We start from the raw sequence: 20157 nt of genomic DNA, 5'->3' as shown, positions 1-20157 counted from the left end.
TGTTGTAGTGGCTTTAGAATCATCAAATTGATTCGTCCTATCTCCTCTCCAGAGAGATTTAAAAAGATGAAAACGATAGGTTTGTGGACCTGTGTTCTGATTTGCACTATATTGCAAACATACTGTGGTGAAGGTGATAGTGAAAGTAAAGGATTGGAGCTTTTTGTACAATATGTACAATTTTCCAATTTTATGATCCCTTTGTCCGTTAACAATTATATAATCTGTAATAACTCCCGTGCCCCCGGTATGTACATTTTGACTCATCCAGTTCTCACAAAAACGCCTTTCAACTGGTGAAAATTGCATTGATAAATGGTTTGTCTGAGTATTGCAGACCCCTAGTGTGCTAATCCTATTTTCCATTTCAGACTCTGAGATAATGAAAACTGAAGTGCACCGATTGCAGTTCCTTGGAGTGGAGATTGCTGTTGTCACACCTTTTCTCCTCCTCACATTGGACTTCCACACCCATTTCACCAACTTTGCCAATTTAGCAGTGTTTCATCCAAGCCTGAATCATAACAATAATAAAATACAACGTGGCAATGTGTAAAAGAAGTGTGTTTGTGTTCGTTTGTTGAATAATTATTTACACGTTGATAGGCGCGCCCTTCCACCATGCAACGTAGATCTCTAGCTTAACGCTAGTTGAGAGGATAAAGTCTACCCTATCATGTTAAAATCTTTTACAGGTCCAGGGTGTATTTGATTATTGATTGTTTCTATGGCTGTTTTTCTCCGGTTAAATCTATAGTTCATTCCGCTGTCACTCATGTATATCAACATGTGTCATTGAAGATCATATCATTGAACTTTTTGTTCAATTTCGCCCTTTCAATTATTTATTTTTTTCCTGTGAGTTTTGGGGAGCCAATTCCATTTTTTGGAAATGTAGAGGAGGCACACCTGCTGATTGGCCTTCAGCCAATCCTGCACTCCTCCCTAACTCAAACTGCTCAAACAGTTGCAATGCTCTCGTCTTTCCACTATTAGAACAAACAAAACCTATCGCTCCCAGCTTCCTGGATGTCAGAGAAAACCAAATGTGCAACTCTAGCGGGCCATCCTTTTGAGGCAAGACAGCCAAAATAAATCCCAGCTTTAAACAAAACATAGGAAAAGCAACAGTGCACACAGAGTGGTGCACTTACTTGCATGCTGCCACCATCTGGTGTAGCGAGACACCATACCAGTTGCAGTACCTTTACTGTCCACTAGCCTGCCCGGAGAGCAGCAGTGAGCTCACTCTGCCGGCTCCAGGGAGCACGGCGACCGTCACTCACTCTCACACACACACCACGGGAAGATGGCGGATTGCACGCTCACGGACGAGGACTTCTCTTTATTCGTCTTCAACTACCTGACAGAAAACGCAGAGTCTCAGGTAAGAAGCCGTGCTTTGCTTCCTCTGCCTTGCCTGCAAGTCGAGCTGGTTACTAACTACAGCTCGGGGTTTGGAGTGCTTTCTTAGGGCGGCTGCCCGGCTTTCTCTCTCTCTCTCTCTCCCTCTGTGCAAAGTGCTATTTGTGTTGGGGAGAGAGAGGAGGCACCGGCTTCACGTGCGGATCTCGTGCTCGGAACTCGGGCAGCACCTGAGCGCCCGCTCGCGCCCCCGCTGCCTGGTTACCTGCTGGTTGCCGGGTTACAATTGTTACAAATCAAGTGTCATTACCCGGGATCGCTTCATTCATTCATTCATTCATTCCGGACACGTGGGTGCAGCAAGTTACAATCAATCTCGTCTATATTCTCCTTTTCACGGAGCCACGATCGCATCCAAAGTGCGCCTGCAGAAAGGAGGGAGGGAAGGGGGGAGGGAGGGGGGGGGGAGTAGGTGGGTGAACAAAAAAAAATCAACTTCTACTCTGCTTTGATGGCCGATATTAGGCTCAGTGTTAAAGTCAGGTTCCTAGAGGGGGAGCAAAATAAAGATTTACACCATTTCCTCTTTTATAATTCTTGTATAACAGGGGAGCAGATGGACTCAGCAAGAAACCAGTTCGAGAGCTTGCGTAACTCGGGGCATTACTCAATATTTAATGTACATGTAATGGATCTCTAGGAGGGCTGATGATGGCAGCAAACTCCGGTCGGGACCACTTCAGGATGATAACATGTCGGAGCAGTCTCGTTATTTTTTTTTTGCCCAAACTCGCGCCGTTCTCTTCTCAAGGCGCGTTTAACCCTGAATCCCGTTTCCTTCCAGAATCCCTGGCGGGGACAAGCATCTCACTTTGCTGATCCCGAATATGCACGTAGTTAAGAACTTGGGCAGTTTCTTGTATGTGATTCATAATGCGTTTAAAAAATATATACCATTGCTGCAAGGGATTTCTTTTCCTTGCATTTTAATCTGCAATGAATCGTCATGACACTCCCCCACCACCCCAAAGAAAACCCCGAGAAATGCGAATACTATTTAGAATATTGTTTGAATACTATATCATGTACATTGCGTAAAGGCTGCGAGCACGGGTTATGAAAGACTGTTTGATAAGGTATCACATGAGGACTCGCTGCACCGACCAGTGCTGACGTCTCTGCTCTACTACTGGGAAGCCAGAACGAACCCGTTGGCACTGCATTTTTGGCACCTCTCGCTGCGCATCTCAAGCAGTGTGACCACTTAGAGGAGCTTACTTTGCAGAGATTAAAAAAAGACAAACCTCTTATTTTGATTACAGAATGTCAACTGTTGTAAATGTCTGCGGTTATGTCAGACGATCAGCCATTAAAGGTCATTCATTTAAAATGCTCAATCAAACTTGTAAATGCTGTTTTATGGCTCTTCGCAAAGAGCGAATTCAAATGCAAAATGAAACCGAGAAATTCCATTGCGTATAATGAGTGAGTATTTTTTTGACACATTATAACTTTCCAGCGTCTGGCCTGATATATTTACGGTTTTAGGATAGGATGTGCCAAAGCTCTTTAATGGATCACCTCAGTGTGACCCTTGACACTGCCATCTAGTGTTACAAAGCTATTTTTGGTTATAGTTGCATATGGGTTGTAACCAGCTGAGAGAAGCAATAACAGTATCTGCAGTCATTTCTTATTGAAACATTCATTGTTAATGTACACGTTAATACTGATATAGGCAGAGTAACAAAGTCAGGAGCAAGAGTTTCATGCTCAGGAATAAGCAGATAACATCTTTAATCGCTTTGGGGGAAAAAGATCCTGAAATTACCACGTAATGTATCAGATATTAACTAAACTGAGAAAGATTGCACTTTTAAGTAAAATATTGCATTAGGTAAGGTCTTTTACTGGTAAATAAATTACATATCAAGTGGTTTCCTTAAGATCTGTTGATAAAATGTTGAAAAGTGAACTTTGACTGGACATAAACACTGTAGACTCATTGCCAACCCTCTTGAACAACTTGTTATTTATTCATATATTCCCAGAAAAATGTGTCAGAGATCTAGAAACATCAATAGTAATACTAATATGAAAGCCCAGGTAAGAAGACTGTATCTTGCTGAAAATACCTTTTCCATGTTGGCTGTCTGCTAATGGAAGTTCCCAGAAATATCACAAGTGGATGCAGAACCTGGCATGAGAACAGCTTCAGCAGAATCAATAAACTGCTTCACAAATCAGATAATGACATTCCAACAGCTTGTGCACAAATTTTAACTTTTACTCCTTGACCTAGTTTGCTACTTTGTCATAAAGGACTTGGGAGCATGAGTAGGCCATTCGGCCTTTCGAGCCTGCTCTGCCATTTGATAAGATCATGGCTGATCTGGCTGGTTTCAACTCCGCTTTTCTGTCTGCCCCCCAACCCCAAACCCCAACCCATGAGTCGCTAGTCTATCAAAAACCTATCTAACTCAGACATGAATAAATTCAATGACCCAGTCTCCACTGCTTCCTGGGGAAGATAATTCCACATACTAATGACCCTCTGAGAGAAAAAAATTCTCCTCATCTCCATGTTAAATGGGAGACCGTTTATTCTTAAATTGTATCCCCTAGTTCTAGTCTCCCTCACAAGAGGAAACATCCCCTTGAAAGTCACTCCATCAAGTCCCCTCAGGATCTTACATGTTTGAATAAGATCACCTTTCTTTCTTTTAAACTCCAGTGGGTATAGGCCCAACCTGTTAAACCTTTCTTCATTAGATAAGCCCCTCATCTCAGAAATGAGCAGAGTGAGCCTTCTCTGAACTTGTTTCTAACGCAATTATATCCTTTTTCAAATAAGGAGACCAAAACTACACAGTATTCCAGATGTAGTCTCACCAAGGCCCTGTACAGCTGCAGTAAAATTCATACTTTTATATTCCATTCTCCTTGCAGTAAACACTAACATTCCGTTTGTCTACCTATTCACTTGCTGTACCACATACTAATTTTTTGTGATTCATGATACCAGAACACCCAGATCCCTATGTTCCTCTGAGCTCTGAAATCGCTCACCATTTAAACAGTATGCTGCATTCCTATTCTTCCTGCCAAATTGGACAAGTTCACTTTTCCACATTGTACTCCATCTGCCAAATTTTTGCCAATTCATTTAACCTACCTATATCCCTTTATAGACTTTAGTCCTCTTGACAATTTCCTTTCCTACCTATGTTGGTTTTATTGGCAAATTTAGCTACCATACAGTTGGTCCCTTCATCTGAGTCATTAATATAGATTGTAAATAGTTGAGACCCTAGCACCCTTGTGGCACCCCACTAGTTACAGCTTGCCAACCCAAAAAAGACCCACTTATCCGTACTCTGTTTCCTGTTAGCTAACCAATCCTTTATCCATGCTAATGTGTTGCTCCCTACACCATGAGCTCTTGTGATGTGGCAAAGTTATCAAACGCCTTTTAGAAATCTAGGTACACCATATCTACAGTTTCCTCTTTATCTACCTTACTTGTTACTTCCTCAAAGAACTTTAATAAATTAGTTAAATAGTCGTATGGTAGTACAGAACTTGAGTATTGCTGAAAACTGACATTTTGTCAAAGCTTTTTGTCTTCAAGTCACACACCATCCTGGCTTGGGACTCTGTCGCCGTTCCTTCACTATCGCTGGGTCAAAGTCCTGGAACTTCCCTCCTAACTGTCGGTGTACATCAGGTGGACTACAGTGATTCAAGAAGGTGGTTCAGTACCACCTTCTCGAGGGCAATTAGAGACAAGCAACAAATTCTGGCCTTCCCAGCAACACACATATCCCATGAGAGTGTATGAGAAGAGAGTACAGTATAAAGTTGTTGCTTCCCCTGACATTGATATTCTTGCGAATGCGCTGATGAGTGCAAGACAAAAAGCTTTGACAAAATGTCATTTTTCAGCAATACTCAAAATAGTTAAAGCATGATTCCCTTTCACAAAACCATGTTGACTCTGCCTGATTGCATTAGGATTTTCTAAATGCCCAGCTATAACCAGCTTAATAAATGATTCTAGCAATTTCTGTATGAGTTTCTTATGGGTACACCACCCAAAAACTCCAGATTGTATTCTGTGGCCCTACATTCTTTAAAAAGGGCACAGAAGCACATCTTCATCCTCAGAACTATGTTCATCTGCTGTCAACTGCCAACGTGGAAAGTTTGAACAGAAGCCTGGAACTGCAAAGAGGCCATCAGATTGCTGAGGAGGAATGGGCAAAAATATAGAGGCTGACCCTAACAACTGTCACAAGCAGTGATTGCGAGAAGGTGCCATGATCCTAGGATTCAATGATTAGGAGAGCATACCTACTGTGGGAGATCAGAAGAATTTTATTTAGCATCACAATCCTTTCAGATTCACCCCTTTGCTTACCAAGTGTCTTCCCTGGAGAATAAGACCCCTGTATTTAAACCTTGCTGTAGCTTACACTTGCAAAAAAGAAGCTGCAATCCTGCTGCACTTGTGAATCCCAGCTCTCACTACAATAAACATGGATTATATACATGTGTCCAACATGGTCTTATGGTCTAATGTTCATCTGAGTGCAAAAACTATGCTTAGAGCTGGAAATATACTAGGCAATCTATGCCTTTGTGACCACTCCCCTCCTCCCCATCTCCCCTCCTCCCCATCTCCCCTCCTCCCCATCTCCCCTCCCCCCCATCTCCCCTCCCCCCTCCTCCCCATCTCCCCTCCCCCCTCCTCCCCATCTCCCCTCCCCATCTCCCCTCCCCATCTCCCCTCCCCCTTCCTCCCCATCTCCCCTCCCCCCTCCTCCCCATCTCCCTTCCTCCCCTCCCCCTCCTCCCCCCCTCCCCCCCTCTCCCCTCCTCCCCTCCCCCCAAATACATGTTAAGGCACACTAGCCTAAAAAGATGGATGATGTTGCATTAGTACCTTTTTCTAAATCACTGATTGGGCAGCAACTCAATTTCATGGCAAGGTAATATTGCTAAGATCCCACATTGCTTGTTCTTGTACACCCACGCCTCTAGAAGTAGGCTAATTCCTCCCTGCTATTTATTCAGCTGTGCAAAGTTGTCTGAGTATGAATGCCTAGCATCAAATTCAGTATTTTCCCAAATAGCTAACACGTGGAATAAATAATAACTCACCCTTAGAACCTTTAACATTCTAAGATGTAAATGGGAGACAATGGACTCTTGGCTAGAAATTGGCAAAGAAGGTTTATGCGAGGTGACCAAAGTTGCAGTTAAAAAGAGAGAATTTGAGGAGGTTTTGAGTGGAGAGATATAGCAAGGTGCAAGGGTTTGGGAACATAATGCAGGGTTGTGAAGGCTCAGTTATCAGTGGAGGGGAGAATCCCCTGGAGTTTGGACTCAGTGGTGGGTGCAAGCTGGGACATGGGATTGCAGGGTGCTTTCCAAGTAGGATGGGATGAGGCTTTCCAGGAATTTGTAAATCAGGATGAGGATTTTGATTTGTGTGCCAGGATCAGGAAGTCAATGGAGGTCACTGGCATGATGAGTTGGTGAAACTTAGCAGGACTTTGGATATGCTGTTGGAGCTCTGAAGCACTCTTACTCATATACTTTTTTTACTCTGTACCAATTTATTTTATACCGTTCTTTCCAAATTTATCAGAGAGCACCTTCACAACCACTGCAATACAGAGTAGATTCTCTTGCAGGACATTGTTTACCAGTCAACTCAGTAAAGCATGTGGCATTGCAGCTACACTAGCAACCAGTAGGCCTACTGTTTAATAAAATATACAAAAATTTTCCTCATTGTTTCACAAAGCAAGTGACTTCAAAGTTGACCAGACTGCAGTTTAAAGCTGTATTAAATCACACTGCAGCTGGGTTGAGATGGAAATGATTAATGATTTAGAGGCACCAAGTAGGTCCTGCATATAAGTGACCTCTGATATCTTAGTGATAGAAACAGGAAATGCTAAGAAAGTTGTTCCACTAAAATACAAACCTGTATCACACTTCCTAACATGCACTGCTACAGATTTGAATTGCTTCTCCACCGTCAGCAAGTTCTCTGCCCTACTTAATTTACCATAAAAGTAGAAACTAGATCAGTTGGAAGCAACACCAGTAGGGGGCCTAGGAACCATAACACTACACACGGCTCATTAGACAATCTGGAACCAAGAAGAATAACATGTATGAAGAAGGGGATTGTTACCAACTTTTACTTATTATGAGTCATGATGAGTAATAGCAGTATCAGTATCAAACTTTTAGTAATTTATGTTTTTGCCTAGTTAAACAATTACTTTTGTTTTCCTGATCTAGATGTACTAGCTTTTGAGGGTTTTTTTTGTCCATGAGTAGACTTTAACATAGTGGCAGGTTGTTTTTGTTGTGATATCTGGCAGGGGAGCCCAGAGGTTTGCACCACAGACAAACAAAACAAATACACCTACTGCCACTTCTGTGTAATTTAGGTGAAATAATTGAAAGACAAGATGAAAAAGAATTGATTTGTTTGTCCAACTTTCTATATACCTTCACTGTAGATGGCTTTAATTCAAAATACAGAAAGAGCATGTGATTATGTCTGACTTTCTGGTTATCTGTGTGGAAAGTTTACTAGTTCAGTTCTGCAATTAACCATTTGTGATCTCTTCTGGCTCTGTTATAATAATGAATTTTCTGAAGTGTTATGTCACTGGATTATAGCTTTTATATGTCTCTCATCTCATCCAAAATTTAACGTGCTTCTTGGTATGCATATGATGTTCATGTTGCTAGATGAAGGAAGTGTGTATACGATAGCCTCGATGTTTTGATGGCAGCTTGCATGTGACACAATTGGATTAAACATGCCACAGTTGTGGATGAGTGGAATGCACTACCCTGTTGTGGGTGTTTTCTGGGGTAAATATGGGTAGCTTGCTATACATCTCAATACTGCAAAAACTGAGGTGAGGTAGGTAGCTCCATGCTTCAGTTTTTTTTATTCTTTCATGGGATGAGAGTGTGGCTGGCAAGGCCAGCATTTGTTGCTTGTCTCTAATTGCCCTCGAGAAGGTGGTACCGAACTACCTTCTTGAATCACTACAGTCCATCTAGTGTACACCTGCAGTTAGGAAGGGAGTTCCAGGGCTTTGACCCAGCGATAGTGAAGGAACGGCAACATAGTTCCAAACTGGGATGGTGTGTGGCTTGGAGCGGAACTTCCTGGTGGCGGTGTTCTCATGTGTCTGCTGTCCTTATCCGTCTAGGTGGTAGAGATCGTGGGTTCAGAAGGTGTTGTCAAAGGAACCTTGGTGAGTTACTGCAGTGCATCTTGTAGATGGTACACATTGCTGCCACTGTGCACCAGTGGTGGAGGGAGTGAATGTTTGAGGTGGTGAATTGGGTGCCAATCAAGCAGGCTGCTTCATCCTGGATGGTATCAATTTTCTTGAATGTTGTTGGACCCGCACTCACCCAGGCAAATGGAGAGTATTTGTTTTGCCGAAACGTTCTCTTTGAAGGCAGTTCTTGAGTACATGAAAATTTACCTTTTCTTGGTTCATATATTTGCTATTATGGAAAAAAAGAATGATGAGCTAAAGGACTTAATTTTGCCACAGCCACAACAAAAATAACAACTTATATTACCTTTAGCACTTCACAGGAGAATTGCCAAACAAAATTTTCCCAAGCCTCAAACTGAGATATTAGGGCAGGTGACCAAAAGTCTGGCCAATGAGGTAGGTCTTAAGGAGTGTCTTAAAGGAGGAGAGAGGAAGAGAGGCAGTGAGGTTCAGGAAAGGAATTCCAGAGCTTAGGGCCTTGGCAGCTGAAGGACACCAGTGGAGCAATTAAAATTGGAGATTCTCAAGAGACTAGAGTTGGAGGAGTTCTTCAAGTATTTTGGAGGTTGTAGAGCTAGAGGTTATTCAAGATTGGGGGTGGGGTGCGAGGCCATGGAGAGATTTAAAAACAAGGATGGGATTTTTAAAATTAAGGCATTTCTTAACTGGGATTCAGTGTGGGTTAGTGAGAACAGGAATGATGGGTGAGTGAGACTTGGTGCGAGCATACCCTAGGATTCCAGCAACGCATCTGCATTCACATTTGAATACTGTCAGTCGTGCCGTGCAACAGATTTTAAATGGCATATTCAGGTTGTGAAATGCAGTTTGAAATCATCTTGGAGGAATTACTACATCAATACACTGATGGACAGATAGGTTTCAAAGGTCAGAGAGATCATTGAATCCATAATGAATTCTCAAATGTTCTTGAAACAATTTAGACTAATGCATAATGTATCAGGTAACATATTGCTTAACTCAGTCAGAGAAACTTAGGTTGGGATAGTTACAGTGACTGCCAAGAAATTTGAGTGACCATTTGCTCAAGCATTCTAGGCCTATAATGTAAAAGCCACTTTTTTAATGTATGTCACATAAAAGGAAGTTATATTGAAAATAGTTGGGTCTCTATATTCTTCTCCGTAATCTGCTTGAAAAGAAGGTTTAAAATACTTGCATCCAAATCCATGGAAGATTAAGATTCAAATTTGTGAAAAGTGTGAAAAATTGAGGGTACTTCACCCAAATTTCACAGGTGCAGAGTAGGGGAGAGGAAGTTTGGCTTGTGTTCAATGTGATGTTAGTTCAGAGATTTCTTGGCACAGGCATCAGATCATCACACAATTGACAATTTTACTCTGAGGGCCTAAGGATAGTTACAGGGAGTGACAAAGCTCACAGCGGAGTACCTTGATTGCTCTTCTAAGAATGAGGTGAAGGCATGTTGTTGGGGCATTCATTTTAGTTGTTAGCACAATTTCTAAATCCAATGAATTCTGAGACTTAATTGGTCTCAGCTTCTCTTGCAGAGTTATATTTATGAACATGTTGAAGCGTTAGACAGGAAAAGACCTATTGCTCCGTCCATCTGGCCACACAGTTGTGAGACCTATGCATCATAATGCATATACTTTTCAACCCACCCGGGCCCGTGTGTTCTTTTGGGAGAAGCAAGAAAAAAAACATTCAAGCCCAGTTAATTGGGGGAACAAAAACTGGAAAATTTGCCTCCACTCCCTGAGGCGATTAGAGCTAGTCCAAGATACCACATTAGTCCTGACTTACATTATGAACCACCTAATTGCATGAGATGATCTTCACCTCAGCTAAAAACAAGGCCAGCTCTTGGAATACAGCTAATCACTATTCCCTGGATGAGCCAGCAAACAATTGCACAGGTCAAGTAATTGCTGGGAAAAGAAGAGCTGTCCAACATCGAACCTAGTTCAGCCCTCACATAACTTGAAAGTGTGACTCTTGGTCATTGCTAACCTATACAGTCTAAATAATTAGTCTACATACACATAATCTAGCCCCTTCATTGTTTTATAAATCTTGATCAAATCGCCCCCAACTGAAGCATCCCTAAAGTATAGAGACCCAGCTAATTGAGTTTATTTGGGTCACTAAAATGCTTTTGAAGGGCTAGTTAGCTTAGCTAGACAGTTAGTGTGTGTTTTAGAATAACAGCAACAGTGCAGGTTTGATCCCTGTTCCAGCTGGGGTAGACTTGGGCCTGCCTTATCGCCCTGCCCTGTGGTTCAATGATCCTCAAATAATTGAAGATGCTACCTGAAGAAGAAGAGTGTTTTAACCAATAGTTGCATTGCATCATAAAAGTGGTATAATGTGCATCTGCTGCTTTAGAAATAGAAATATAATTTGGCTTGTACAAGGAAATAGAAATATAATTTGGCTTGTACAAGGAAATAGAAATATAATTCGGCTTGCACAAGCAGTTTTCAGAAGTAGTGGGAGCCTGTCTTTTCTTCCTCAAATGCTGACATCAAAGCCTTGATAATGATTTGTTGCAACATGAGTTTGAAAAGGATTAAAAGAGACTGACATACAATTTTTTACAAAGGGGATAATAATAGTGTATTAATTAGTAAATATTACCTGTAGGAGCAGATCCCTGCTTCCCTATTTTACCCAGTTTCACAATCGATTTAGGGATTGAGACAGTCCTGTTTAGTTTGTTTTTGGCATTCAATACAGTGGATGTATTGTGGTATGAACATGTGACTGACAACTCCTTTAGTTTGGAAGTCTGTTGCAGCTGTGTTGCATAAGTGTTCTGTATGCAGTTTGATCATGTGCCATACTAGTCTGCTGACCACACTTATTCCATATATGCTCTGGCAGATCAAGGAATCCTAGATATCGTCAAAAAATTCTTTCCACAGTTCTTATCTCCATTTTTGGTTGTTCTTCTCATCCATGCTTTTGTTACATTCAGACTTGACTATTCCAGTGCACTTCTGGCTGACCTCCCATGTTCTACCCTCCATAAAGTTGAGGTAATCTACTGGCCATGTCCTAATTTGCAGCAAGTTCACCCATCAACTCTCTACTCGCTGACATATATTGGTTTCCGGTTAAGCAACACCTCGATTTTTAAAATGTTCATTTCTGTTTTTAAGCTCCTCCATGGCTTCTCCCTTTCCTACCTCTCTAATTTTTCACAGACCTACGGCCTTCTGGAATATCTGCACTTCTCCACGTCTGGTCTCTGAAGCATCCCTGATTTTAATCACTCCACCATTGGCGATTCTGTCTTCATTTGCCAAGGCCCTACACTCTGGAATAGCAACTCCCTCCCCCGCTCCCACCCCCACAAAGCTCTTCACCTGCCTTCCTCACATTCCTCTTTTAAGACACTCTGGACCTGCCTCTTTTACCAAGCTTTTGGCCAGCAGCTGCATACCTCCTTGTGGGGCTCGGTATCAAATATTTCTTGGCAACCCTCCTGTGAAATACATTGGGACATTTCACCACATTAAAGGTGCTACACAGAACAAGTTATTGTTCCATTTAACTGCATCTTTGTTAGACATGCGTACCTATGTTTTGCACAAATCTCTAATAGCATGAAGCTAAGAGCATGGTACAGCAAAATTTATTGGAAGTGACTATTACTAGTTCATTGATTCCTGTGTTTAGAAGTAATGATTTTCGGTTGTATGATAATCATTAAGATGCAGAGGTGTGCACTTTGACATTTGTATGACCAACAGTAACATTGTCAGCTGCAAAGGAAGTAAAGTGACAATTATTTTATTGAAAAATTCAAATTCCCTGTTTCCAACGCCCCCCACCCCCCGTCCCCCCAAACCAAGTTTCTGACATGCCTTTGTTAGTTATTTTCTTCTTGTGTTGCAGGAGTGGGTGGGGGGGTGCAGGTGGAGTGTAGAATGAATAACCTGTTTGTCAGTCCCTGTTGGTGCCTCTATGTAGCTGGCCTTACTTTCCTTGAACTCCCTGTAGGGTAGCACCGTGCAATTCCTATGCTCTGTACCTCTGCCAAACAGGCCAGTTATGAGCAGGAAGTCAGAGTGAAGGAATATTTGATACTAAACATTCAGCAATGCACTATAACACAAGATTGCTTTATTTTAAGTCATGTTCTTGACACTATTTCTTACTGAATACTTCAAACAAAACCATGCCTTCAGCAATAATTTTAAAAACGGTTATTAGGTATCTAAAACTACGTACTGGATCACGTGTTGAATGTCATTTCAGCACAGCTTCAGACTTCTTTCTTTACCTGAGTTTTTTTTAACAGGACCTGCTTCTTTCAAAGCTGTAAGCTTCCTGACCAAGAAGCCATGTTCCGTGCTGTTCAACATATGCACAATTATAAAAGTACTGTACAAGTAATCAATGCTATGATACATGAATGTTGGACATTTATTATAGTTGAAATTTTCTCCATTGCTGTGAAATTTTAAACTGTCAGTAAGTTGCGAGAACTGATGATGGTGGAACCCACCTTCATAAGACAACTAAGAATTGACAGTGAATGTGGACTTGCCAACATTGTCATCACCCTGAGGACAAAAGGAAAAACAAATTGTGGGTTTAAGTCCACCAAATCTGTTTTCATCAATAGTGTCTGAAGTAGTTCTGGGATGTCTGCAGGACATAATAAGGTGCTATACCAATGCATGTTCTTTCATTTCATTCTTGGGATCACTTCCTAATGAAAGGTTAGCTGTCACCACAAATGTTTCATTGTATCAGGTGCTGTCTGGTTATAACTGTAAGATTTTCATGAACAGAGCAATACATTGTCACATAGTTAATATATGGTAAGCATTCATTGCACTGTTCATACTATGAAAATCTGTTGTCATTTTTCCATGAAGTAATATTTATTCCCTACATAATTACCTACCTTGTAGTGGATATATTGCAACATCAGTAAGGACAGTGACAACTTTTGTTCCTGGTGTTTCCACTAAATGTCTGGTAAGTATTTTGACTTGCCATCTCCTTAGTGGTCGGATTCTTTCTCATAATGTATGTAGCAATATGCTTTTAATGTTTTCATTTAATTCTATCCGCTCCTGAAGGGGCCTAATCATGATTGGATAGTGCAAGGGCTGACCACGCCTAGTCTCTGTAACCTCCTCAAGCCCCAAAACTCTTGGAACTCTATGCTCCTCTCATCCTGGCCTCTTGCATATCTACCATAGCTCACCGTGCCTTCAGCTGTGTAGCCACTAGGCTCCGGAATTGCCTCTAACCTTCGCTGCCTCTCTACCTCTCTTTCCTCCTTTAAGACACTCCTTAAAATGTACCTCATGACCTGTCCTAATATCTTCTTGTATGGTGTGTTTGATAATGCTCCAATGAAGCGCCTTTGGACATTTTACTATGTTTAAGATGCTCTATAAATGCAAGTTGTTGTTGTTTCACCACTGACTACTTTCAGATCTGAAAATATCTTGGGTATTGATAGCGCTATTTGACTTTGGGAATCACAGCTAAAACTAACCTTGTCCTCATTTGAAGTTCACAAAAATAACAGGAAAAGTCTTTGTATATCGGGGAGCCATGACTTTCTTCCATACCAATCCAGGGTGCTGAGGAAATTATACTGGTGAAATGAGTTAATTTAGCACAGATGGGAATTGGACCTGGGTATTTCCTGCCTATTACTGAACACCAAACAATAGTGTTTTTACACATAGCCATTAGAGAAGATCTCTTAGTTTCAAATGCTTGCTTCCTCGTGAGAAGAGAGAAGCTGTGATAGATAAAAGCTCTTCATACTGTTCTTTTAGATTACCACAGTTTGAATTTATACATGTTTTAAATTTAATTTATTTTGTGCTAAAGAGCAAGATGCCAATGTTGGGGAACGGAACACTCCTTATTTCCCAAATCAGTATCAAGCACTCCCAGGTCAAACGGAGCACAGCCAATTTTTTTCATTCATTGATGGGATATGGGCATTCCTGGCAAGAACTGCATTTATTGTTCATGCCTGTACAACTGAGTGGCTCGCCAAGTAATTCCGAGTGCAGTTAATAATTAACCACACTGCTGTTGGTCTGGCATGATGTCGAGACCAGACCAGGTAAGGTTGGTAGATTTCCCTCCCTAAAGGACATTAGTGAATCAGATAGGTTTTTATGTTGACATGGTCAGCATGACTTATGCTGGATTTTGATTCCAGATTTATTTAATTAATTGAATTTTAGTTTTCCAGCTGCTGTTGTGGGATTTAAACTCATGTCTCTGGATTGTTAGTCCAGTAACATAACCACAATGCTGCCATAATTCCGGGCAAAGCTTCCAACCTCAAACTCACTTGCCACAATGGTGTTTTTGCATTGTCCACAACTAACCTTTGGGCTGCCTGAAAGACATTACTAATAAGAGCCAAATTAGGGGTGATTTGTGACCAGATCTTTGCCAACTGGCAACTAAATTAAGATTGCCTAAACTCGTTACACATATGACTCTCTACTGCCAACAGAGGGAACTGTTATTTTAGTACTCTGTTCTGGCATCTAACCCACTTGACCATCTCTTTTGTTAGCAAAAATGGGTCAGCATTTCAAGTAACATTATTCCCACAACCATCTAAAACTTCCACACACACTTCCCTTTCTGTTTTTTTTTCATTTCTCCCCCCTCTTTTCTAGGCCTCATTTCTCATATAAAAGAGCCTGTTGTGAAGCTGCTCCTAAACCTATGGCAGATAATGTTTATGAAGTAATTGTTGTGTGCTAGTCATTTGGATGGTGACAAGTTTTCTCCCCATATCTGAAGAAATGCCTTACATTTACCCTGTGCCCTTTCAATCACTTTATCAGGAACTTGCTACTAAGAGGTAATGGGGATAAATTTGCATCAAACCCATAAATACGAGTACAAAGTAATCTTATAGTGCTATTATTATGTAGAAACAGGAATAGCCCAGTGAGCCATTTAAGCTTGTTTCCACATTCAGTTAGATCATGACTGATCTGTGCCTTAACTCCACTTTCTCATCTTTGATCCATATCTCTTGATACCTTTACTCATAAAAATCTGTCAATCTGTCTTAAAACTTAAAGTTGACCTAGAACCTACAGCCTTTTGGGGAGAAAATTCCTTGTTTCCACTATATTTTGTGCAACATAAGTGCATCCTGATTTTATTCCTGAATAGCCTATCCCTAATTTTAAGTGAAGCTCTTTCAAGATCATTTGCTGAAGGTAGTACCTTACTACTGCAATATCATTCAGGCATTTTCATCGTTTTAACACTGACAATAACTGTGGCCGTTTTAAAATTTGTGCATTTTATGTTTTTGGAGAAATATAGTGATCTGATGTACTTGCATTCTAAGAATGCTGTAAGCAGCTGGCTGATGGGACATCAGATTGCTAAATTTTAATAACTTGTGTAGGTTGTAGGACGACAACCAGTAGATCAAGATCTACATAAATGTCTAAAGCATTGAAGGACTAGTTCAGGATTGACATTTGCATTAGCTTGCTCCTGATTTTCTTTTAACAAAAAATATATACATGTATAGATGGTAGCATTGTGGTAATACCTCTATTATCCAGAGGCCCAGGCTAATGCTCTGAGCACATAGGTTCAAACCCCACCACAGCAACTAGTGGGATTTGAATTCAATTAATAAATCTGGAATTATAAAGCTCGGTTCAGTAATGCTGACCATGAAACTATCATCTGGTTCATTAATGTTCTTTAGAGAAGGAAATCTGCTGTCCATACCTGGTCTGGCCTGCATGTGACTCCAGACCCTCAGCAATGTGGTTGATTCTTAATTGCCCTCTGAAATGTTCAGTTCAAGAGCAATTGGGAATAGGCAACAAATGCTGGCTTTGCCAGCGACGTCCACATCTCGTGAAAGAATAAAGAAAAAAGAATACTGAAAGATTCAGTTTGGAAGAGATAGAGAGAAAGAGATTGTGTTTCTCCTGTGTGATATGCTTGGGAGTAGGGAGTTCAGTGATTTCTACAGGAGGTTTTATTTGAGAGAGATCTTTTCTCATGGGAATTTCTAATCGGGGAGGAGGTTGTCCTGTACATAAATAAACTGTGTACTGTAATGGGATATAACCAGGAATATGCATCTGTTCGGGGTGGATAACTTATAGAAATCATTCATGTTTTGTCGTTGATTGCCAGATTACCAGGCTATTTAATCAGTATAATATTTTCTTGCAGTACTATGGATGTAGCCATTGCAAACATTTTCAAATGAAATTTACCCAACTGTAGTATTTTTGTAGACATTAGATGATTCAGCTGAATAACATTGCAATCTTTGATATGTTTATTTGGTATGTTAATTTCATAACCTTTTCCTTATATGTTTCACATTTTCGGACCCATACTTAATTGATGCAGCCATGCAAATGAAATGCAAGTTATGAATAGACTGAGATGTCATTTTTTATGATGCTGGGTGCTTGTATAAAAGTAATTGTGTAAACAAAGAGATTAATTGAGATAATTTTAGGGGTGGCCCTGTAATCCATCCTAATATTAAATAGGTTAAAAGTAAGGTGTAGAAGGAAAGCCTTTTCAATGTTTGGCAGAGTTGGTTCACTAATGCCATATAATATATTTCTGTATTGGTGAAATTCTCACTCAGTTGTCTGCTGGAAAGTTAATCTTGGAAAGATGGTTTCACCCGGTTACTGTTTAATTCTTAAATTGAATTTTTATCATCCTTAGTTCTGTTTCACCATTACAGTTGATGTGATGGGCTCTAAACTTACAGTTTGTCTCTGAGACAAATTGCCTACAGCTTGCTGTGCTTGACCTAAGATGGTGTCTTTTCCCACTGCTCCGGATTTATACTTTGGAAGCTGACGAAGAGCTTTTTTGAAACCAAGATGAAGAGATTCCACTGGTGTACAATAGTGGCATTATCTGGGCAGAGACGCCTCCAGGCATTGCCAATGACACGTGATCCAATGAGTTAATTTTATTATGGTTCAAACCTTTCTTTTATTGAAGTTAGAATGCATTGGGAGGAACTTTAATGTACACTGGAGGTACTTGAGCAAAATGTACCGTACATTGGCAACTTAGACAAAGCAAGATCTCTAAAACAGCAAATGAAGGAATGAAAAGATAACCTGTTTCTGGGATTTATTTGAAGGAGTAGTGTTGGCTAAGGCGCTGGGAGCACTTTCTGCTCTTCAGATATTTTCATTGCATCTTTTATGTGTACTTGAGCAGACAGACAAGGCCGCATTTTAACTATTTTACAGATGGTACCTTTGAGATTGCAACACTTCTTCAATACTTCACTGAAATGTCAACCTAGTTTATGCTACAGCCTTCCTGCTTGGAGGCAAGAGTGCTACCAACTGCCATGCTTTCAGCCAAGAAGGAATACAAAATAAATCTGACTATCAGTACTTTAAAATCTGGAATGAGCTATCCTTAGTATTAGTATCCTGTTTACTTTGTGGCTGTTTAGAACTTTTAACAATTATTTTAACTGAAGCGAACAGTGATCATCAGTGAGTTTTCTTTGAATGTGATGATAACACCTATTGTCCGCTACCATAATATTATGGCTTGCAGTTGAATTATGTTCAGTAGAGACCTGGACCAAAATTGTGTACACAAGGTGCATTCGGATTGGTAATATTTTGCCTTGTAATTGTCACCAATAAAAATGTCAGTTAAACCATCAAAGCGAACAAATCAAAATCTTCAGAAATGACTCATTTTTATATTTTTTTAAATAAGGCTTCTAAGAAGTGTAAGAAAGCAATGCAAGGTAAATATAGCTACCTTGTAGTGATGTCTTGGGGAATAAGATTTTAATACTTTATTGAAATGCTTTGTAGCAAAGAGGAGATTATAGGTTCCAAACAGCAGGATTGGGCATAAATTAACTATTTCAAAAGTCAAGCAGTTTGTGGATGACTGATTCAAAACAATAATAAAGTCCACAAAGCAAAGGCAAAGGTGTAGATATGCCTTTGAAATAGCTGATTACAACAGAAGGTCCTACTTTTCAACCTTGCAATATTTCTATTGTGCTAAGTTTATTTTACAACATTTCACATTTGATGTAAACTCTCAGTTATAGAACAGGTGAACATGGTGGAGATGCCAAAATATTGTGTAGCATCTAAATTTATATTTTGTGTTAATTCACTCTTATTAATGTTCCAAAGCAAACAAAAAAAATGCAGCAATTAAAACAAAAACAATCTCTGGGATGCAGTACCCAGAATTGTGTATTTGCAGTTCCCACTTTTATAACCACACAGATAATTCTTCAAATCAAGAATGAAGACTGTAAGGAAGGAGGAGAAAGATGATAACGTGGGTTGCATTGGCATTGGATATTTACAACTTACATGGAGTGAAAGAGCTAGAAAATAAATAAGAAGAAGCCACCCCAATTAATAGATGCTCTACCAATCTACCTCAACTAGAAGGTTGTCCCTTTATTTAAACAACATAAAAGGATAAAATAGGCCAAGGGTTTTTCCTCTCCCCTAGCTATCCTCTTCTCCTCCAACTTCACAAAAACAAGAGTGTCCAAAAATTTGAAACACTAATGTCCTGCAAACTGAAACATGTCAAATGCACAGGGACACTGCATAATGTGGTGGAAGGGAGTAAGTAAAGCAGGTTGGCTTCCTTGTCAATCTGCAGACATTACATTTGTCTGCAACTAACTACTCTCTCACTGTGCTATTTCTCCCTGTGCAGCACAAAAATGTGACCAGATTCAGAGCACCATGGAGTCCTCTAATAATCAGCACAATGGGAATGTAAGAGCTGCTCAATCACAGGATGGCCCTGTAGACGATTCATGTAACATTATTTCCTCACCAACATCTACATAAAAATAGATTTAATTATTTAAAACAATCTAGGTCAATTATGAACTTGTAATATAACTCATTATGTTCAAATTAAAAATAAAGTGAAGTTTAAAAATAAAGTCAAGTTAAATAAAATGTTTTACTTCAATAATTTCCTGGCATTTTATTCCTTCAGTACAAAAACTTTTTTCTCTCCCTTCCTCTCATTAAAAGTCTTTATTATTATAAAAGTGTAGTCTACAATTTGTCATAAGTGACACCATGTGCAATTATTGACTCGGATGCAACTATATTTTCACTTGCTAAAGAGTGCAAGTATGTGACATTTCTTTATCCTCGGGCCTATATTCCTTATATTATGCATGTAGATATGAAGAGTGCAATTTTCACATAGTTAAAGTTTGTTCTCATCTATAAATAAAAACATCCATCTCACCAATTACCATTGAGCTTTTATTCTATACCTTAGCTGACACATGATTGGTTCAGGATCATTTGAAGCACATCATTGGTAACAGTTAAAAAATCCCAAAGTATTGCGCAGCTGTTTACTTCCTTCATGGGAAATTGAAAAATCACAAGACTTGCATGTTTAAATAGCAAAAAGGCCAGAACTAACCAAAAAT

The 20157-nt window shown here is 40.1% G+C and overlaps 1 protein-coding gene across 4 annotated transcripts in view; it reads left to right on the top strand.

The window, feature by feature from the left end:
* Positions 1–1257: 1257 nt before the first annotated feature.
* Positions 1258–20157, top strand: part of LOC144685809 (peroxisome proliferator-activated receptor gamma coactivator 1-alpha-like) — a 150575-nt gene continuing 131675 nt past the window's right edge. The window contains exons 1-2 of one of the 4 annotated variants that reach the window (XM_078550714.1): positions 1355–1387; positions 18922–19022. In XM_078550714.1, the coding sequence (XP_078406840.1) occupies positions 18987–19022 (36 nt within the window). In that variant the 5' untranslated portion in view covers positions 1355–1387; positions 18922–18986. Of the gene's footprint in view, positions 1388–18921; positions 19023–20157 lie in introns of all 4 variants that reach the window. The other 3 variants (XM_078550713.1, XM_078550716.1, XM_078550715.1) reach the window with 3 other exon arrangements.

This window comes from Cetorhinus maximus, chromosome 10, assembly GCF_964194155.1.
Source record: "Cetorhinus maximus chromosome 10, sCetMax3.hap1.1, whole genome shotgun sequence".
Lineage (NCBI taxonomy): Eukaryota > Metazoa > Chordata > Chondrichthyes > Lamniformes > Cetorhinidae > Cetorhinus > Cetorhinus maximus.
This window is presented reverse-complemented; position numbering and strand designations above follow the sequence as displayed.